The sequence below is a fragment of the Castanea sativa genome, chromosome 4 (assembly GCF_040712315.1).
Source record: "Castanea sativa cultivar Marrone di Chiusa Pesio chromosome 4, ASM4071231v1".
NCBI classification, from domain to species: Eukaryota; Viridiplantae; Streptophyta; class Magnoliopsida; order Fagales; family Fagaceae; genus Castanea; species Castanea sativa.
The window spans coordinates 29,926,263-29,944,419 of NC_134016.1; the positions used below are offsets into that span (position 1 = coordinate 29,926,263).

Genomic DNA, 18,157 nt, shown 5'->3' on the forward strand with positions numbered 1-18,157 from the left:
GGACATGAATTCGGGGCGGGTACGATTTGAAAACATTCCATTTCCATCTAATGAAATATCGGGAAGCGTTTGGTCATAAAGAAAATCACCGAAATTGACGAGAAAATTACGAGTAGATCTCTGTTTTCCTCCTTTACCCCCTTCCCTTACGCCCACACAAAGATCTCTCCCATTTTCACCACACTACCTCATAGATCCACACTCTTAAGGTATTCCAATCTCTCTCTCTCTCTCTCTCTCTCTCTCTCTCTCGCTCTCTTTCGCTTTGCTTGGTTTTGCTTTAGAAATGTTGTTTCAACTTTATTCTACTTTTGCTTTCTTTTTGGAAAACTCTATCTAGGTATTCTTTTTTTCTTTCATATCTATGAGTTTTTGTAGATTTTTCTTCTTATTAAAACTTTTCCTTTTAACATTTTGTGGAACTTTGAACTGTGGCTTGAGATCTCATCGCAAATCTTTTGGAGTTCGTTTTTTTCTCATCTCCAAGCATCAAATCCACCACTCTTTACTTCATAAATTTTATTTGATCGAATTGTTGCTTCTTTAATTTCATGCAGTTGTCTAATTTTTTAATTTTTTTTAAAAGAGAGAGAAAAAAGTTAATGACTCTCTCTTTTGCTAATTGCTATGCTTTGAAAGTTCAAATCCAACCTTGATTTTGTTCCTCTATGTATGTGTATTGGTTAGTCTTTAAGATATTAAATTTTGATTTATTTTTCTCTTCATTTTCGTAGTAACCGAAATTAATGTGTTACAATTTGAGTTCAATTGATTAAGAAATGGTTTCTTTGTGTCAAACTGTATAGATCTTTGTAGAGACGCAATGGCCATGATTGATGAGCCACTCTATCCGATTGCTGTCTTAATTGATGAGCTTAAAAATGAAGATATTCAGCTCCGGCTGAACTCGATCCGCCGGCTCTCCACGATTGCGCGTGCGCTCGGAGAGGAGAGGACCAGGAAGGAGCTGATTCCTTTTCTCAGCGAGAACAATGACGACGATGACGAAGTGCTTCTTGCAATGGCAGAGGAATTAGGGGTTTTCATTCCCTATGTTGGAGGTGTTGAGCATGCTAATGTGCTGCTCCCGCCGCTGGAAACGCTCTCCACAGTTGAGGAAACTTGTGTTAGAGACAAAGCAGTGGAGTCGTTGTGTAGAATCGGGGCGCAGATGAGGGAGCAGGACTTGGTTGAGTACTTCATTCCTCTGGTTAAGGTCAGATGATTGGATTTTTCGACCTTTTTTGCCTTTTAATTTCCTATTTGGCTTTGGTATTTATGTAAAGGTAACACAGTATGATGCTTAGTTGATTTGAAACTCTAAATAAAAGTGTGGCCTAAGTGATACATTTGAGTTATATGTATCATATTCATTAAGTTTGAACTCAGTTGCACGGTTTAGAAAGGTTTGTAAAGGTACTAGTGTAGATGTATTAATAATTGGGTGTTTTATGATGGCAATGAATGAGCACAAGCTTTTTACAAATCAAGCTTGCTGGTTTTATCTGCTCAAAAAGTGGTGTCAATATACTTTTGTACGATCTTTTGTTGGAAGAGTAAGTTTTTTGGTCGTTAGTTCAGTTAAGACACTGTTGCCACCTATGACCATGTAATGACCCTCAAATTACTAGTGAAAAAAACTACACAACTGGCTACACACCATTTAACTGAGTGCTTCCTAGTGACCATTTGAATGCCATACAAGTTTGAAGCCTTACGGCCTGGGTAATGGAGTTGATAAGTTGGCTTTGCTACTCCTATACCTACTTTGAATACATGGAGTAACATGCTTGCAGAATATCTCTATCTTGTAGCCTGTCTTCTGATGTGAAGGAATCAACATTTGAACCTTTTCACTCTGGTCATGTTTTGGTGTCTTGTTCTTTTACACAAATTGCTTATGTGTTGGGGCCTGGGGGAACATGCAACTGACTAGGATAGTAGGTTTCAGGGGTAAAACATTTGATTGTCTTATTTATTTTTTGATAAGTTAAAACACTTGATTGTTTATTTGTTTGTTATCTGTTTTGCGTGTTTATATAAATGTTGTAATTTCAGTCTTTAACAAAACTTTGTCTTTTGGTTATACTTTTCAATCTCCCATAATATGTTATCTTTTTGTATCTTAATACAATTTTAATGACACTGAATTTTCATTTAACACGTTTAAATCTCCATCTTCAGAGACTGGCTGCTGGTGAGTGGTTTACAGCTCGAGTTTCCTCATGTGGCTTGTTCCATATTGCTTACCCAAGTGCCCCAGAGACTTTAAAAACTGAATTACGAACAATTTACAGTCAGCTGTGTCAAGATGACATGCCTATGGTTAGGAGATCTGCTGCAACAAACCTGGGTAAATTTGCTGCTACTGTTGAAGCTTCCCATTTGAAAACCGACATCATGTCTATATTTGAGGATCTGACTCAGGATGGTATGTATGTTTTCTTTGTTTTAATTTTAATTCCACTGTTTGATAACTTAATTTAAGCTTTTCAGTGTATCCACTGGCAGATTATCATCAAGTCATAGACTTGAAAAATGGGTTACTTTAGTGGCTGGGTGCATGCCTAGCCTGGAGGGTTAATTGTCAACTTCACTTCTATTAAAAGTTATGCAATTTATGATGAATTTACTTGGAATTTCACTTACACTATTTTCTTAATAAACTGGTTTACAGTTTTCATGACATTAAGAATTTGCTGAAACTTATCTCCACTGCAGATCAAGATTCAGTTCGGTTATTGGCGGTTGAAGGTTGTGCAGCACTTGGAAAGCTATTGGAACCTCAAGACTGTGTGTCACATATTCTTCCTGTCATTGTTAATTTCTCACAGGTATGGATTATGCTATTAATAAGGACATTCTGAAATTAATTATCAGCTTTTATTGTCTGTTAATCTCTAGAGAGCTATTGTGGTTCATTGATTACTTTGAACATGTTTCTGTAAACCCTTTCATATTTAAAAAATAACTTTTTAATTAAAAAAGTCTACCACTTATTGAAAAAAAATTATAAATTAAAAAAAATCTGTACCATTAATCTCTATCATACTCCTTTTGTTGCTATTAACATGTTTATATCATTTTTTCGATTGAAACATTAATACTAATATAGATTCGGTACACCTTATTATGTACTGATTTCCTTTTGAAAGGTTCTATGATCTTTTTTGCAACTTAATGTTACCCATTTTTCTATAATTAACTGTACAAATATGCTCCTAAAATACTATTATGATTGTTGTGGGGGGCTCGAGGATCGAAGATGATTAGATCTCGGGGTGGCTTGCATAATCCAAGCCTGAAGGGGTAAATAAGCTCCAAGGATTTCATCTACCCGAGGATGGAGGTAGAATCAGGGTATTTAGTATCTTACGAAGGCCTAGGGAGAGGAGAAAGGACAATAATGGGAATGAGGATGGTGGGGGGAAGCTTCCTGAAGGATATGCCTCCCACCTCCACATTCAATGCCCTACACCAATCTTATCAGCTACACTAATGTGGAAATGACCCTTGAACAGTCACTTAACAGCTAGCAACCCTTTTCTACCACCTTCAGCAGAGTCCTAATGGGACAAGTATCTTAGGAAAGGCTCCTTGATGTACAAGTGGAGGGCTAGGATGCCTTGTAAGGGGATAGAAAAAGAAGGGAACTCCCCAGAGGGAGGGGGACTCTGAAAAAAAAATCCTTAGAACAGGAAAAAGAGAGAAGAAGAGTTTAATTTAAACTTGAACTATACTTAATACAAATATCTGATTCTCGGACTTGCCCGAGGATTACTTTACTCACAATTGCTGTTTCATTCATAACAAATCTGTTACTTAGGCAACTTGGCTTTAAGTTCGGACTTAGTTTAGAACTGCACTTGGATATGAACCTTCCTCTCTCTCTACAAATTCTATTGTTTGGGCTTGATTAAAAGGACAAGGCACCATTGATCTTAGTGGGCTTGGGCCTTTATTTTTTGAGCACTTACAATTTTCAATATCTTTTGGGCCATTGTTTTCTATTGGTATTCTTGGTATTTATTTTTTGGCGATGATAAATATGTAAATATTCTTACAACTGCTCTTAGATGTATATTTACCTCTTGAACTTGAATTTCATTTTCTTATAATTTTGGGATATTTGGATGCTCAACTTTTGAGAGCTAATTTCTTTATTATTATTTTTTTTTTTGGGGGGGGGGGGGATCTCATGTGTACTCTTATAAGCTAATACTCCATGTGTGCACATATGTTATTTAAGTAAGAATCTATAGTTTTTGTTTTTAAAGAATACTTTTTTTAAGCTAATTTTTTTTATCTGAATGACCGAGTGCAACATAATATGTTTGTTTGCTATTACATGACAAAAATTCTTTTCCAACCAGGATAAGTCTTGGCGTGTTCGTTACATGGTTGCAAATCAACTATATGAACTATGTGAAGCTGTAGGTCCTGAACCTACCAGGTAATTTCTCATGTCTTGCGGGTAGCTGTTAAATTGATTTATATAGTTATGTCAATAATTGTCAGTCAGCTGTCAGGTTTGATATTGTCTTTGTGCTTTGAGTTACTTTATTGTTTCCGTGGCCTTTACAAAAAATCTTGTGGAGAAATTGAGATCTTGTTTTTTTATATTTAATTTATTTCCTGTAGATGTTATTTACCTTTTCTTTTCTTCTGTCCAGATATTTTACAATAGTATAAGGACTTGTTACTTAGATTCTAATTGATGGTTACTGTAATATTATTTATTTAGATCGGACCTGGTACCTGCATATGTTCGTCTACTTCGTGATAATGAGGCTGAAGTACGTATAGCTGCTGCCGGAAAAGTTACCAAGTTTTGCCGGATTTTGAATCCAGAACTTGCAATTCAGCATATCCTTCCTTGTGTGAAGGTATACATGCACACCAACTAGTTAGTTATTTTTTGTTGTAAATTTGATGGTAGATTGTGTAGTGCTTCTTGATTTTTATTGCTCTTCAGCGGCTGCTTGTTTTATAATTTATGACTTTTTTGCCTACTGTAGGAACTGTCAACAGATTCATCTCAGCATGTTCGTTCTGCATTGGCTTCAGTTATAATGGGAATGGCACCAGTTCTGGGAAAGGTATAACTTTTTTGGGTACATATGTTGTTTCCCATTTTGAATGGAAAATATAGAAGTCTATCTATTCATTTCTGTGCAAAGTAGAATGCATCTGACTTATGCTGTGCAATGTTTCTATCATCAATAAACATGCAGATATGATTTGAATTGCTGAATTAAGTTGCTTATTTTGTCTAGCACCTTTTATTTTGTATCTCATTCTCAAATCAACAATAATGCTGGTGTAAAATATGTGTCTTTCTAGTGCTTCCTATAGATGATTTTCTGTTCTCACCTTTTTGGTTGTTGGATGGATGTGTGCATTTTAATATATTTCTCCTTGAACATAGCATAAAATGACAATAGTTATTTTAGAATTGCTAACATCTTATGTCATGCATCATTGTAGCTGACATGTATAGGTGGTTTGTGCAGTTTTTATTCTCATTTAATTGTAAAGGGATGATGTTTCACCTTCTCTCTCTCTCTCTCTCTCTCTCTCTCTCTTACCTTATTTATTTTTTCATAAACTGTATTATCTTCTCAAAGGGGATTTTTATTGATTTCTCTGTTATATGTAATTGCTGTTGGTGGTTACAGGACGCAACAATTGAACAACTGCTTCCTATATTCCTTTCTCTTCTAAAGGATGAGTTTCCTGATGTCCGGCTCAATATTATCAGCAAGCTTGATCAAGTGAACCAGGTTTAATCAAAATTTTAATTTCAAATGTTGTTCATTTCTTCCATGGTTGATGCATGCATTTTGTTTTCTTAGTCCTTTTCTCTTTATCATCTGCTAGTAATTACATAAAACACACGCACATACATAAAATGTGGTTGAGCAACATGATTTGTTATGTGGTTCGAAAAAAAAAGGGTTGAATTCCTGATATTTTGTCCAAATCTGTGAAACATCTCTCTTTTAGGTCAAACTAGTTGTCAGACATACTTATCAAAAAAAAAAACTAGTTGTCAGACACACACACACCAAAAAAGAAAAAGGAAAGAAAGAAACGCATCTCATTTCTGAACTTGAAGGCTGCATAAATTGAAGCTTAAAGCTCTTGAAAATGATGGTTATGTTCATTTCAATTTTTATTTTTTTGGGGATGGGGCTGTGGGGGAGTTGTTATTGAAATGGAGGTTCTCCATTTTCTCTCATCACTTGTTCCCAATCATTGTTCTATAATTGGTTCATATTTGTTTCTCAAATGAAAATGGCCTCACAGTTTTCACGATAAAATAAGAAGGATTTTGTTAATGTGTGCCTTAGGGGCACACACTAATTAATCATTTTTGGAAATATTTTCTTGGGAATTGAGAAAGTATTGACAGCTTTTTCAATTCTCGAGAAAATGTTTTCAAAAATAGATGGCTTAATATGTGCCCTAAGGGCACACATTAACCGGACCCAAATAAGAAATGAATGGAGAAATAACTTGAGAATCCTAAATCTTAATGCAGATTTTCAATTCTTGATTACTCCCCCACCCCCCCGCGCCCCCTTTTCTGTGTAAAGGAAACCCTTCTTTCTCTCTTGAGCATTTGGTGGTTGGTTTTAAAATTTTCAATTTGTTTAATGATTTTGTATCAGGGTTGTATTGAATGTATTCTTTTTAAAAAAAAGAAGAAGAAGAAGAAGAAAAAGGAGAATTTTTTATTCTCCTGCAGATCATTCAATGCCCCCTAAATGATAATCTTCATCATGATGTTGTGGCACTATGTTCCTTTCTGCCTTAAATACTTACTAGAGTTATGACTAAGGGAAACATTGTGTTTTATTCTTTACTTGAAGAAGGCTTATTGTTGCATAATCAAATTTCTGTTTTAATGTGGCGTCTCTTGAATTGTTTCAAAGAGTTTTGCTCAACATTTTATATTGAATTTCAATCAAGTCTAATTAATGTAACTGTTGAAGCAGGTAATTGGAATCGATCTGCTGTCCCAGTCTCTTTTGCCAGCAATAGTGGAGCTTGCAGAGGATAGACACTGGAGGGTTCGGCTTGCAATAATAGAATATATACCTTTGTTGGCAAGTCAGTTGGGTGTAGGATTTTTTGATGACAAGCTTGGTGCTCTTTGCATGCAATGGTTAAAAGATAAGGTTTGTGAAGATTTGGGTTATTGACCACTATGTCAGATACGATGCACTTATGATTTAGTTCTATCTTGTTATCTGTTTTATTCACAGTTTCCTCTAATGTAGTAAAACTCTACACTGAATGCCAATCCATTTTCTCCTTGAAACTGTGATCTTCCTCATTGTTATTGTTATTTTTTTCGAAACACTATTATTCTTTGGTAAGAAGGGAAATCCTTTTTGTAGGATCTATGAATATTATATGAGAATTAGTATTTAAGGTTATGGGACTCCTAGAGTGGTAAGAGTGCGGCATTGAAAAGGCTTTTTAGATTGGGGTATCTGGGCAAAGGAGGAAGAAGTGTTTTAACCCAATTAAATTTGAGTTGGTTGGGTAACCTTGTTGGGACCCTAATTTTTTTACCGGAAGATATTCCATAGTATACTTGTTTCCATTAAGTAATCACATGTTATTTGGTCCAACCATGAGAAGCTTTGTATTTTGGTTTTTTTTTGGCTTAAGGACTTTAATGTCTGAGCCTTGCAATAACAGGCATGATCATGCAATATTGACTGGCTAGCATCTTAATAATGTATATTATTTATTTTACTAAATTTATTGGTATTGGTTATAGGTTTACTCAATTCGTGATGCAGCAGCAAATAATGTGAAACGCCTTGCAGAAGAGTTTGGCCCAGAGTGGGCAATGCAGCACATAATTCCACAGGTTCTTCTGATCAGATGTTACTATATAATTGGTGTTAGATAGTATATTACTTCTATTATTATTATTGTTATTTTTTATTGACATTTCCTCTAGAAAAGATTAAATTCTGATGTAGGTGCATGACATGGATATGAGGTGTCTGACTGCAAATTTATTATATAACTTTTTTTGAATTGGTCTTTGATATAAGTATTATGGGTTGTTCTGAACCCAATAATGCCAGAATATAACTGTCTTTGTCATATATTCATGCCATTTATCAAAAAACAAAGCTTATATTCATGCCTTCATGTCTTTTGCAAATGAAACCTAATTCTTTGTCCAAATCCTGCCATTGACATGCTAGAGTACCTAAGTTTTTTGTCATGGTGCTTTACTTATGTATTTATTTTCCATAAGAACAAGAAGATATTTTGAGTGAAAGACAATTATAAGTTGGTAAAGAAAAGAAGCCCCTTAACCTCAAGAATTAATAAAGCCATGGCAATACTTCTCTGACCACTAGCATTGGAAAGGAACTAGAATTACCTCTCAGCTCTAAATTCCTCAACCTCTATTGTGAAAGAGAAGGTATCCTCAATGTCATTTAGCAACTCTTAAGGGCCTTGAAAAGATATGCACTTCAATTTATAACATCGATCATTCACCATCCAATGCCTTAGAGGAAGTCTAGTTATTAATATGATCTCCCCGCACTCTACTTGAGTGTGTTTATTTCAAACACTTATAATTAGGAGGCTGATGCCAAGAGCCTTGTAGCTCAGTGACAATGCCTGATCTCTTTCATGAGGAGAACCAGTTTTCTAAACTCTCCTCCCCCACTTGTTGTAACAATTGAATTATAAAAAATGATCAGATGTTGATGTACTGTCCTATCTTTCTCTTCCTCTTATGGTATCAGTTTATCTTCTTGACACATATAGAAGGTTTTAGATCCTTCTTCCTAGTGCTCACTTGACTTTGTCTTGTCTGTTTTTATTTTATTTTTTGGATACCTCAGTTTCTGGTTTTGACCCTAAATAAGATATGCAAGATGTATATGCCTTCCAAGATTAACTCTTTTCTCTTTGTGATTGTCAAGAAGACAAATAACTTGATCTACTTTAAAATGCGGGGACCTTAGAAGTGCACCTCCCTAGAGGTTGTGCATATTTTGTGTAAAGAGATTGGAAAGACTGTAACCACTGGGGGATGGCGTGTGTTACTCCTCTCAAACTTCGTACATAATTATGAAATTGAGTTAAAGAAACTATCTAAGGATTATTTTCTCCCACTGGGGGATGGCGTGTGTTTGTCATATACTCATCTAATACATTTCTTCTTTATAGTACTTATCATTTGAGATTTTATGTTACATACATACTTCATCTTGTTAGGTTTACTGAATTAGATTCTATGTTACATACATTATTTCATCTTGTTAGGTTTACATAAGTAGAATTCTGTGCCATCCTACCTCTCTGTGTAATGCCATAAGAGACAAATTCTTTAATGACCACAGTCTAATTGTGCAGTACTCCCATTTATATTAAATATTTTTTACTCGGGAAATATTGGCCCCTTTAGCATTATTGTTATTATTATTATTATTGTCTATTTATGCTCTATTTTATTTCATGTACATTTTTTTCTTAAAAAAATTATTATTAGTACTATTCTTATTTAAGGATGTTTACCTATCTCCTGTCTTTGGTGTAGTTTTGTTCTAAACAAATTGGAATTTTCTTACAGGTCTTAGACATGATTAACAACCCACACTATTTGTACCGGATGACTATTCTACATGCAATTTCTCTTTTAGCTCCTGTAATGGGATCAGAAATTACTTGTTCCAAACTTTTGCCTGTAGTCATTAATGCAGCAAAAGATAGGTAAAGTTGATGGGTTCTCAACCTTGGTTGTGTACATCTTTCTTTTTGTTTGTTATGAGTTGGACTGCAGTGTTGACAATTGCATTTTACAGGGTTCCCAACATCAAGTTCAATGTGGCTAAAGTGTTGCAGTCACTTATTCCCATAGTTGATCAGTCGGTGGTGGAGAAGACAATCCGTCCATGTCTGATTGAACTTAGTGAGGATCCAGATGTTGATGTGAGGTTCTTTGCCACCCAAGCACTACAGTCAAGTGATCAGGTCATGATGTCTACCTAGATTTAATTTGTCACTGATTTTCTTTTCCTTCTAGTTCCTGTTTGTCTTCCAGTCCCATCTGGAAGTTAAGTCAATATACAGATGTATGTAATATCACAAGGTGTTAGAAGATTTTTTTTCCATCTTTTTCCCAGCAAAACAATTTCTTGTCTTTTGATTCTTTATGAGCATTTGTCCATAAGACTAAGACTACTGCCATGTCAACCTTTAGCTCTAGCTCATATCATGTGTTATGTTTGTTGGAATGTAACCCATTTTATTCTTACATGTTGGAGAACTTAATTAGTTGAATCAGTTAACAAATTATAGCTCTGTCCTGTGTTTTTGTGCATAGGACAGGTTACAATACTGCCACGTTTCATCTCCTCGTATTGCATTGCATCCTGAGAACAGGACCGACTAGTTGTTTTGTTGAACAAAAAACCGAAGCTCCTGTGTATGCTTTTTAGTTTTTACCTTAATTGGCTCTCCAATTTATTTCACAAGATGTAGGTAAAACAGCGATTTTAGGAGCAGAATATATGCAAGCTTTACCTATTTTCCTTATGATATTGAGATATATATTGGACATGGTATGGTTATAAAATGCTATTGTTGTCCCAGAAGGTGCAAATAAGTTAAATAACCATCTGTACGTAAAATGAGGAATTATGACAGGTTTCCAATCAAATGTTACTAGACGTGCTTGGGCTGCTTCCACCACCAATGACTGAGCAATTGGTGAGTTTGGCAGCTGCTTAGATTTTCCACAATGGTGATGATTATTAAAATCTTTAAATGGAGTACAGTAATTAGAACATCTATGGTAACATTGTGGCCAAGGCATATTCTGGTTCTGCCATGGCACTCGAAAACTATGGTACTCTAGTGAAGACAGATTTAAAAGTGCTTCATTGGCTTAACATCTACCTTGCGAATTCGTGTAGAGGATGTTACTCTGTTAAGCTCATATCACTGTGTTTTCGAACGGACGCTATTTGCGTCTCTTTTGATATATATTTGAAGCTGCCTATGTGATAAAATCTGTTTGCTTAATTTGCTGATTTTGTATCATAAACGTGGATCAAGTACTGTCTTGTGAATCTATTCATTTGACCCAAACGTTATCGATATAATCTAAAACAAAATAAAATAAAGTAATTACTCAAGAAAAAAAATGCTAATTACATCTGTATTTTACCCTAAAAGAACTAGTTTAGTCACTATTTATTGTGCTTAATATTCACTAAACTATTTAAATATCAACGAGTACTTAATATTCACTAAACCATTTCAATATCAATGAGTACGGCGGGACAAATGGTTGCCAGAAAAACTGAACAGGAGCCAAGAGGGTGGGAAGTGCAATATGTTGGGGATAGCCGGTGGTGGAGTGAAGAAGTAGTGGATGGTCTTATTGATATCCCAGATTGTGATTGGGATGCAGTAATGAGTAGCAGTCCCTTTGGAGTCCCTAGAAATAACTTTTATTTTGAAGTAGTGCAGAATGATTATGGAGAGGCTCAGTCCTTGTTACAGGAAAACAAGCAAGTGCCGGGTCATCCATGCTCAGACACAGTACCTTGGAACTTGGAAGAGAAGGCGTGTATGAATTATGAACCAGAAACAAGGGCGATGCAGTTAGAGGACTCAGAACCAAGTTGCGCCAAAAGTGAATAGGAAAGTAGACGTGGTGGTAAAACCATCATAGTGTGCTACTGCTCTAGTGTCATACATGCATGGAGTACATTGTAATGTTTTATATATTAGATAAAGTTTTACCTTTTATTTTATCTTCAAAAACTCACCTAGAGGCTTATGTTTTTGTATATTTTGGCAGAAATCATTTTCTGCATTTTCAGTGTTTCGTATGGCAGAAAAGAAAACACTACTCAACCAAAACAATGCTAACTAATCGGTTGAAACACATCCTCTCAATCCTAGTGTTTGATACTCAGTGCTTTTGTTGTGGGAAGATTAATTATAGATAACATTTTAGTAGCGTATGAAATCTTGGATGGTATGAAAAAAGAGGGGGTGGGGGTGGGGTGTAAAGTAGGTCAAATGGTCCTTAAAAGACTTATTACTAGGTTGAATGGGGGTTATTTACATAGAGTTACGGAGAAAATGGGGTTTCACTCTAAATGGATACAATTAATAAAGCGCGTGCTTAGAGATTCTTCTATATTTTTGGGATAAAGGTTAAAATTTTGCATTTATTATAATTTGGGATTACTAAAATTTTCAATTACAAAAAAATCTACGAGTGTGATGAAAAAATTATTTCACTTGCAAATACATAATACTCATCACACCTTTAGTTTTTTTTTTAATTGAAAATTTTAGTGATCCCAAATTATAATGAATGCAAAATTTTAACCTTTATCCCAAAAATATAGAAGAGCTTTTGAACACACGCATGAGCACGTGCTTAGAGGCTAATATTCTATAATTATCTCTTGTTTTTGGCAATTTTATTAATGTAGTAATCAATGTCTTAATGATTGGAAGATGATACTTTAATTCTGTATTAACTTTTAGGGGAGGAAAAAATAGATCCTCTGAATAAATCTAATAAATTTAGATATATTGAAAATGCATAATGAAATTGTAACTATAATTTATAGGCAATAATTTACAAAAATATTTTACATTCAGAAGATAATCTTTGAGTTGTAAGGGCCGGCTTGTTCTTGACATGTGTCCAAAGGAGAGGGGGTCTTGGGATTGGAGTGACAAATGTCCTCTGGAATCAAGGGTGCCAGTGCAGTATTTATCCTCCTCCGGATATGTTGTTGACAAGAGATAAATATGATGTGGAAAAAGGAGAAGAAAGTTTTACAAGGTTGACATTTGTGATCATAAGGCAATAGATACGGTAAACAAACCTAATGTAGGGAAAGTAAAAAAGTCCACATTAGTGGCTTTGTTGAAAAGTCCATAATAGTGGCTTCTGACTTTTTTTGTGTGAATATCTCTCTCTCTCTCTCTCTCTCTCTCTCTCTCTCTCTCTCTCTCTCTCTCTCTCTCTCTCTCTCTCTCTCTCTCTCTCTCGTCATCCCACCCATCTCTACCTTAGAACCATTCTTCATCAACATCTGCATCTGGATCATGATTATGATAGTAAGGGTTATCATAGCCAATTAAAGTGGTCTTCTTGTTGTTGTTGTTGTTCTTTTATTTATGACAGTTATTAAGTTGTATTTAATCCTAAAATATTGTGTTTTAACCCTAAAATTTAGCCATATACTACACATCCATAACAGAAAGTTAAAAAGAGCTTATATTTACAATTTAACAACTACCATTTTTTTTTTCTTTTACGGTGAAAGACTTTGTTGTTTTAGTTTTTTTTTTTTTATTAAGTTTTAAGGAAAGTTTAGATGTGCATCCACGTTTTTTTCATTTTAGTGGTGTTGTTGTTGTTCCTTTATTTATGACAGATATCAAGTTGTCTTTAATCCTAAAATATAGTGTTTTAATCCTAAAATTTAGCCATTTACTACACATCTAGAACAAAAAGTTACAAAGAGCCTATATTTAAAATTTAGCAACAACAATTTTTTTTTCTTTTACGGTAAAAGGCTCAATTTTAATCCTAAAATGTAGTGTTTTAATCCTAAAAGTTAACCACTTACTACACATCCATAAAAAAAGTTAAAAAGAGTTGAAATTTCAAATATATCAACTAGCCTTAAAATTGAGAAAATGTATGTAACATTTTTGACGGAGTAGTAAATTAATAATTATTAAAAAAATGTCAATTGAATTTCACATAGAATTATACAAATGATAAATATAGCTTTTGTTACAAAAGAAATTTTTTTACAACAATTTCTTAGATAACAACCACTTCATGTGAGTTTTGAATTATAAAATAATTTTTGTAAACTCTCTCATGCGAAATTATCTAATATTCCATTCAAATGCCTCTCTGATGCAATCCAATAAATTTGTGCATATGTCAATCTAAGAGGGATAAAAGAGTTAGAAAAAAAAAAGGAAACTTTAATAAAAATAGAAATAAAACCAAAAAAAGAGTTTGTGTTTGTTTTAAATTGGGAAACCAATTAAGTAGTGTAATCCCTTGAAAAAATTCCTATAAAAAAAAAACACCAAACCAAGTAGTAGGCTTGTTATGTCACGTTATTTTACAAAGAGAGTAAATTCCTCTATAAAAAAAGATTCATGCTAATATTTACCAATCATTAGAGAGTAAATTCCTTTTATACAATCATTAGAGACTTTACCAACTGAATTAACTAGAACCCACGCCAATATTTATTGATTAGATTAATTATGATCAATGGATAGTAGGAAAATTTTGTGTGTGACGCGTTAATCTATTGATAAAATAGGATTACAATTCATGTGTGAGCCTGGGCAAGCCTTTTTCTATTAAAAAAGAAAACCCAGCAAACCTTTTCTATTAAAAAAGAAAACCCTCTTATCCAAAAAAAAAAAAAAAAAAAGACAATAAATTACGCCGCAATTGAAGACTTGAGGTAATGTAAGTGATGAAGTTGATATACGCAATTAGTTAACACAGTGGAGGTGAGTTTTAGTTTGTCACCTTATTTTACAAAGAGAAGCGTAAATTCCTACTATATAAAAAAGGAGAAGAAGCGTAAATTCTATAAAAAATTAAAAAAAAAGAAAAAACCAAAAAGGAGTTTGTGTTTAATTCTAGGCCAAAACAAAAAGAAAGAACCCTTACCAATATCCTTTTTCAAGAGTCAGTACAAGCGCAAACCCTTCTTTTGAAATTTCAAAGTCAGCCATGGGTAATAATCCACAATCAAACACCCTTGAATCCCTAATCACATTCACCCAAGGTAAGTACTTCTCAAATTATGGATACTTGGCAGCCATGACAGGTAAGAACTCAAAGAAAGTTAATGATAAACAAAACAAAACAAAACAAAGAGGAACTTGCAAAAGATAGAACTTGAAAAGTTGTTGGAGCCTCTGACAGTGTCTGTTTAAATTGTTTAGAAACCAAATCCGAAATTAGAACAAAAAGAAAGGAGGAGGTAGAGTTAAACTGAATGTCTTCAATCTAAAGAAGAATGAGAGATAGAAAGTGAGATAAAAACTGGTAAAACGTACTTGAGTTTGTGGGTCTTAAAGTGTAGGAATTTTAATTTACATATTTATCTCGGTTTGTTGAAAACTTGTAAGTGGGTATGCATTTTTACCAAGTTTTGCCCCTATGATTGTGGGAGAGTGGTAGTTTTATTCATAATTTTAGCATTTTGAACATTAGTATTTTACTTGGGTTATTTTATTTTATTTTTTTGATTGAAGAGTTTTTAAATGTGTAGTTGTCCACAAATTTGAAAAAAAATAATGGCCGGGTAGGCTTTTTTGGATAGAACATGGGATAGTTTTTTTTTTTTTTTTTTCCTTTTCAAATTAAGAAAGTGGGTAGATAACTTTTTTTTTAACAGGATAGATAACTTTTTTGATAAAACGTGGTTTTTTTTTAATTAGTTTTCTTGTTTTTAATTTTTAAAAAGAAGTTAAAAGTTGTTTAAATTGTAATCAAGCTTGTATATATCTATTTAGTTTTTAGTTTTTGGATAAACTTGAGGATGTTAAAAAAAAAATTGATTTGAAGATAAATGTGAGGATGATTTTTTTAAAAGGAAAAAAGAAAAAGAAAAAAGGACAACAACAAATGTATAGTTACTTTGAAAAAGTGAGTTAATGGGAGAGTGATCCTATTTTGTAGGAAATGTTTTAGGTGAGAGTTAGAAAAATATTTTTACAGTGTTATTTTCAAGTTTTGCCTCTACTAAACATAGGCTATAGGGGTATTTTGGAACACAAAAAATCCGGTCCAAATAGAGAAAGCTTCTTAAATAATAGTATAGATATTTATCTCGATTAGTTGAAAACTTGTAAGTGGATATGCATTTTTACCAAGTTTTGCTCCAATGACTTAGGGAGAGTGGTAGTTTTATTCATAATTTTAGCATTTTGAACATTAGTAAATTACTTAGTTTTTATTTTTTGATTGAAGAGTTTTTAAAAGTGTAGTTATCTGCAAATTTGAAAATAAAAAAAATGGCCAAGGTAGGCTTTTTTGGATAGAACATGGGATATATATATATTTTTTTAAATTAGGAACGTGGGTAGATAACCTTTATTTTTAATAGGATAGATAATTTTTTTTGATAAAACGTGGTTTTTTTTATTAGTTTTCTTGTTTTTATTTTTTAAAAAGAAGTTAAAAGTCGTTTAAATTGTAATCAAGCTTGTATATATCTATTTAGTTTTTAGGTGAGAGTTAGAGATATATTTTTACTTTGTTATCTTCAAGTTTTGCCTCTACTTAAAAGTAGGTTGTAGGGGTATTTTGGAACAAAAAAAATTCGGTCCAAACAGGAGAAGTCTCTTAAATAGTAGTATAGAAGTATAGATGATATGCATAACCATGATTTATCACTCTGTGCTAGATGGTAAGATCTTTGGCACAAGAAGAAGGGGTTGATTTGTATCATCTTGATGGTAATCCTACAAGTTACATCTTACCCTCTCGAGGATTGAGACAAGGCGATCCCTTATCACTTTATCTCTTCTTGCTTTGTGGTGAAGGCCTTACTACACTAATTCAAAAGGTAGAAGTAGATGAATGATAAGGGGAATTGCAACTGGTAGAGGTGACCCTTGTGTCTCTCACCTCTTATTTGCATGTGATAGTTTACTATTCTGTCATGCTTCATTAGAAGACTGTCAACAAGCCATAACCTTACTTAATTTGTATGAGGTGGCATCGGGACAAAAGATTAACACAAAAAGAAACCTCCCTCTTTTTTAGCAACAACAATGATATATAGACTCAAGAAGCAATTAAACAGGCTTTGGGTGTTGAGATAGTTCCAAAATGTAAGTAGTAATTGGGGTTGCCTAGCACATTGGGGTCTAACAAAAAAAGGGGCTTTTGCTTGAATTAAAGAAAAAGTATGAAGTAAACTAAAAGAATGGAAGGGAAATAAAATGATGTCTCAGGCTGGTAGATAAATTTTGCTTAAAGTAGTTTTATAAGTCATTCTCATATATGCTATAGGATATTGCCTTCTTTTGAAAGGACTGCTTAAAGATCTTGAATGGATGATGAGCAGGTCTTGGTAGGGTCAAATGTCACAAAAAAAGAAAGTGCACTAGTTGAGTTGGCCTAAACTTTGTATGCATAAGATGATGGGAGGAATTGGGTTTTAGGATCTTCACTCATTTAATTTAGCTATGTTGGCTAAGCAAGGATGAAGAATATTTAAGAATACACACTCATTGTTATACTGGGTCTATAAATCAAAGTATTTCCCTAGTATATCATACTTAGAGGACTCATCATCAAATTCTGGAAGCTTGCATGAAAAAGCATAGTGCCAGCAAGATTTGTCTTAGAAAATGGCTTAAAATGGTGGGTAGGAACCCGAAATAGGAATTAAAATTTGGCAAGATTGATGGCTACCAACCCCATTATCTCTTAAGGTGTTATCCCCGTGCCATATGTCAACAATTGAAATAGTAGATGATGATGCAAGGAAAATCAATAGGCTGGATGTTTCGGGCTCCAAAGGGCTAGCGACTGATTTGGATACCTGAAAAAAGAACACATGATCAAAGGTAACCGAGGTGGATCGGCCAAGAATCCTCTGATGCCAAAGTTAATTTAGGAGGGACGGAGAAGGGTAGAGAAAAGTGGAAAGAAAGCAATATTTTGATGTGTTTAATTGGAGAAGAAAATGGAAAGGAAAGCTAGTGGGGCTTTAGTGTTTTATAGTCTGTTTGGTAGATTTCTATCAACATTTTTCACATTTTAAACAACATTACACACTTTTTTATACACTTTTTCACTCACACTTATATCAAAAACACCCAAATAACATAACTCAAATTACTCCCCCAAACACTCCATTATTTTCTCCTCTGCACACCAAAATGCTACCACCAATTTAAGGAGAAATCTCAAGAGAAAAGGGGAACAAATTAATCTTGCCTGAAAAAGACCAAAATAACCACTTGTTGTTTATGTTTTTATCACAAGTTTCTTCTTTCTTCTTTTTTCTTTTGTCTTTTTCAGTCACTTTTCATTCATTTTGTCTTTTTTATTTCATCCATTTTTTTCCCTCAT

At 33.8% G+C, this 18,157-nt stretch overlaps 1 protein-coding gene across 1 annotated transcript; it reads left to right on the forward strand.

Annotated features, from left to right (window-relative positions):
- The first annotated feature begins 69 nt into the window (after nucleotides 1-69).
- Nucleotides 70-10,384, forward strand: LOC142630749 (uncharacterized). The gene is made up of 12 exons (XM_075804790.1): nucleotides 70-209; nucleotides 807-1,216; nucleotides 2,185-2,431; nucleotides 2,722-2,834; nucleotides 4,374-4,453; nucleotides 4,745-4,886; nucleotides 5,019-5,099; nucleotides 5,679-5,783; nucleotides 7,002-7,184; nucleotides 7,796-7,888; nucleotides 9,620-9,759; nucleotides 9,852-10,384. The coding sequence occupies exons 2-12, from the start codon at nucleotides 824-826 to the stop codon at nucleotides 10,036-10,038; spliced, it is 1,764 nt and encodes a 587-aa protein (XP_075660905.1). The 5' UTR covers nucleotides 70-209; nucleotides 807-823; the 3' UTR covers nucleotides 10,039-10,384.
- Nucleotides 10,385-18,157: the final 7,773 nt, after the last annotated feature.

Coding starts and splice junctions, on each gene's coding strand:
- LOC142630749 (XM_075804790.1), top strand. CDS start 824: ATGGCCATGATTGATGAGCCACTCTATCCGATTGCTGTCTTAATTGAT. Junction 4,887..5,018: donor ATATCCTTCCTTGTGTGAAG/GTATACATGCAC, acceptor TGCCTACTGTAG/GAACTGTCAACAGATTCATC. Junction 9,760..9,851: donor ATTAATGCAGCAAAAGATAG/GTAAAGTTGATG, acceptor TGCATTTTACAG/GGTTCCCAACATCAAGTTCA.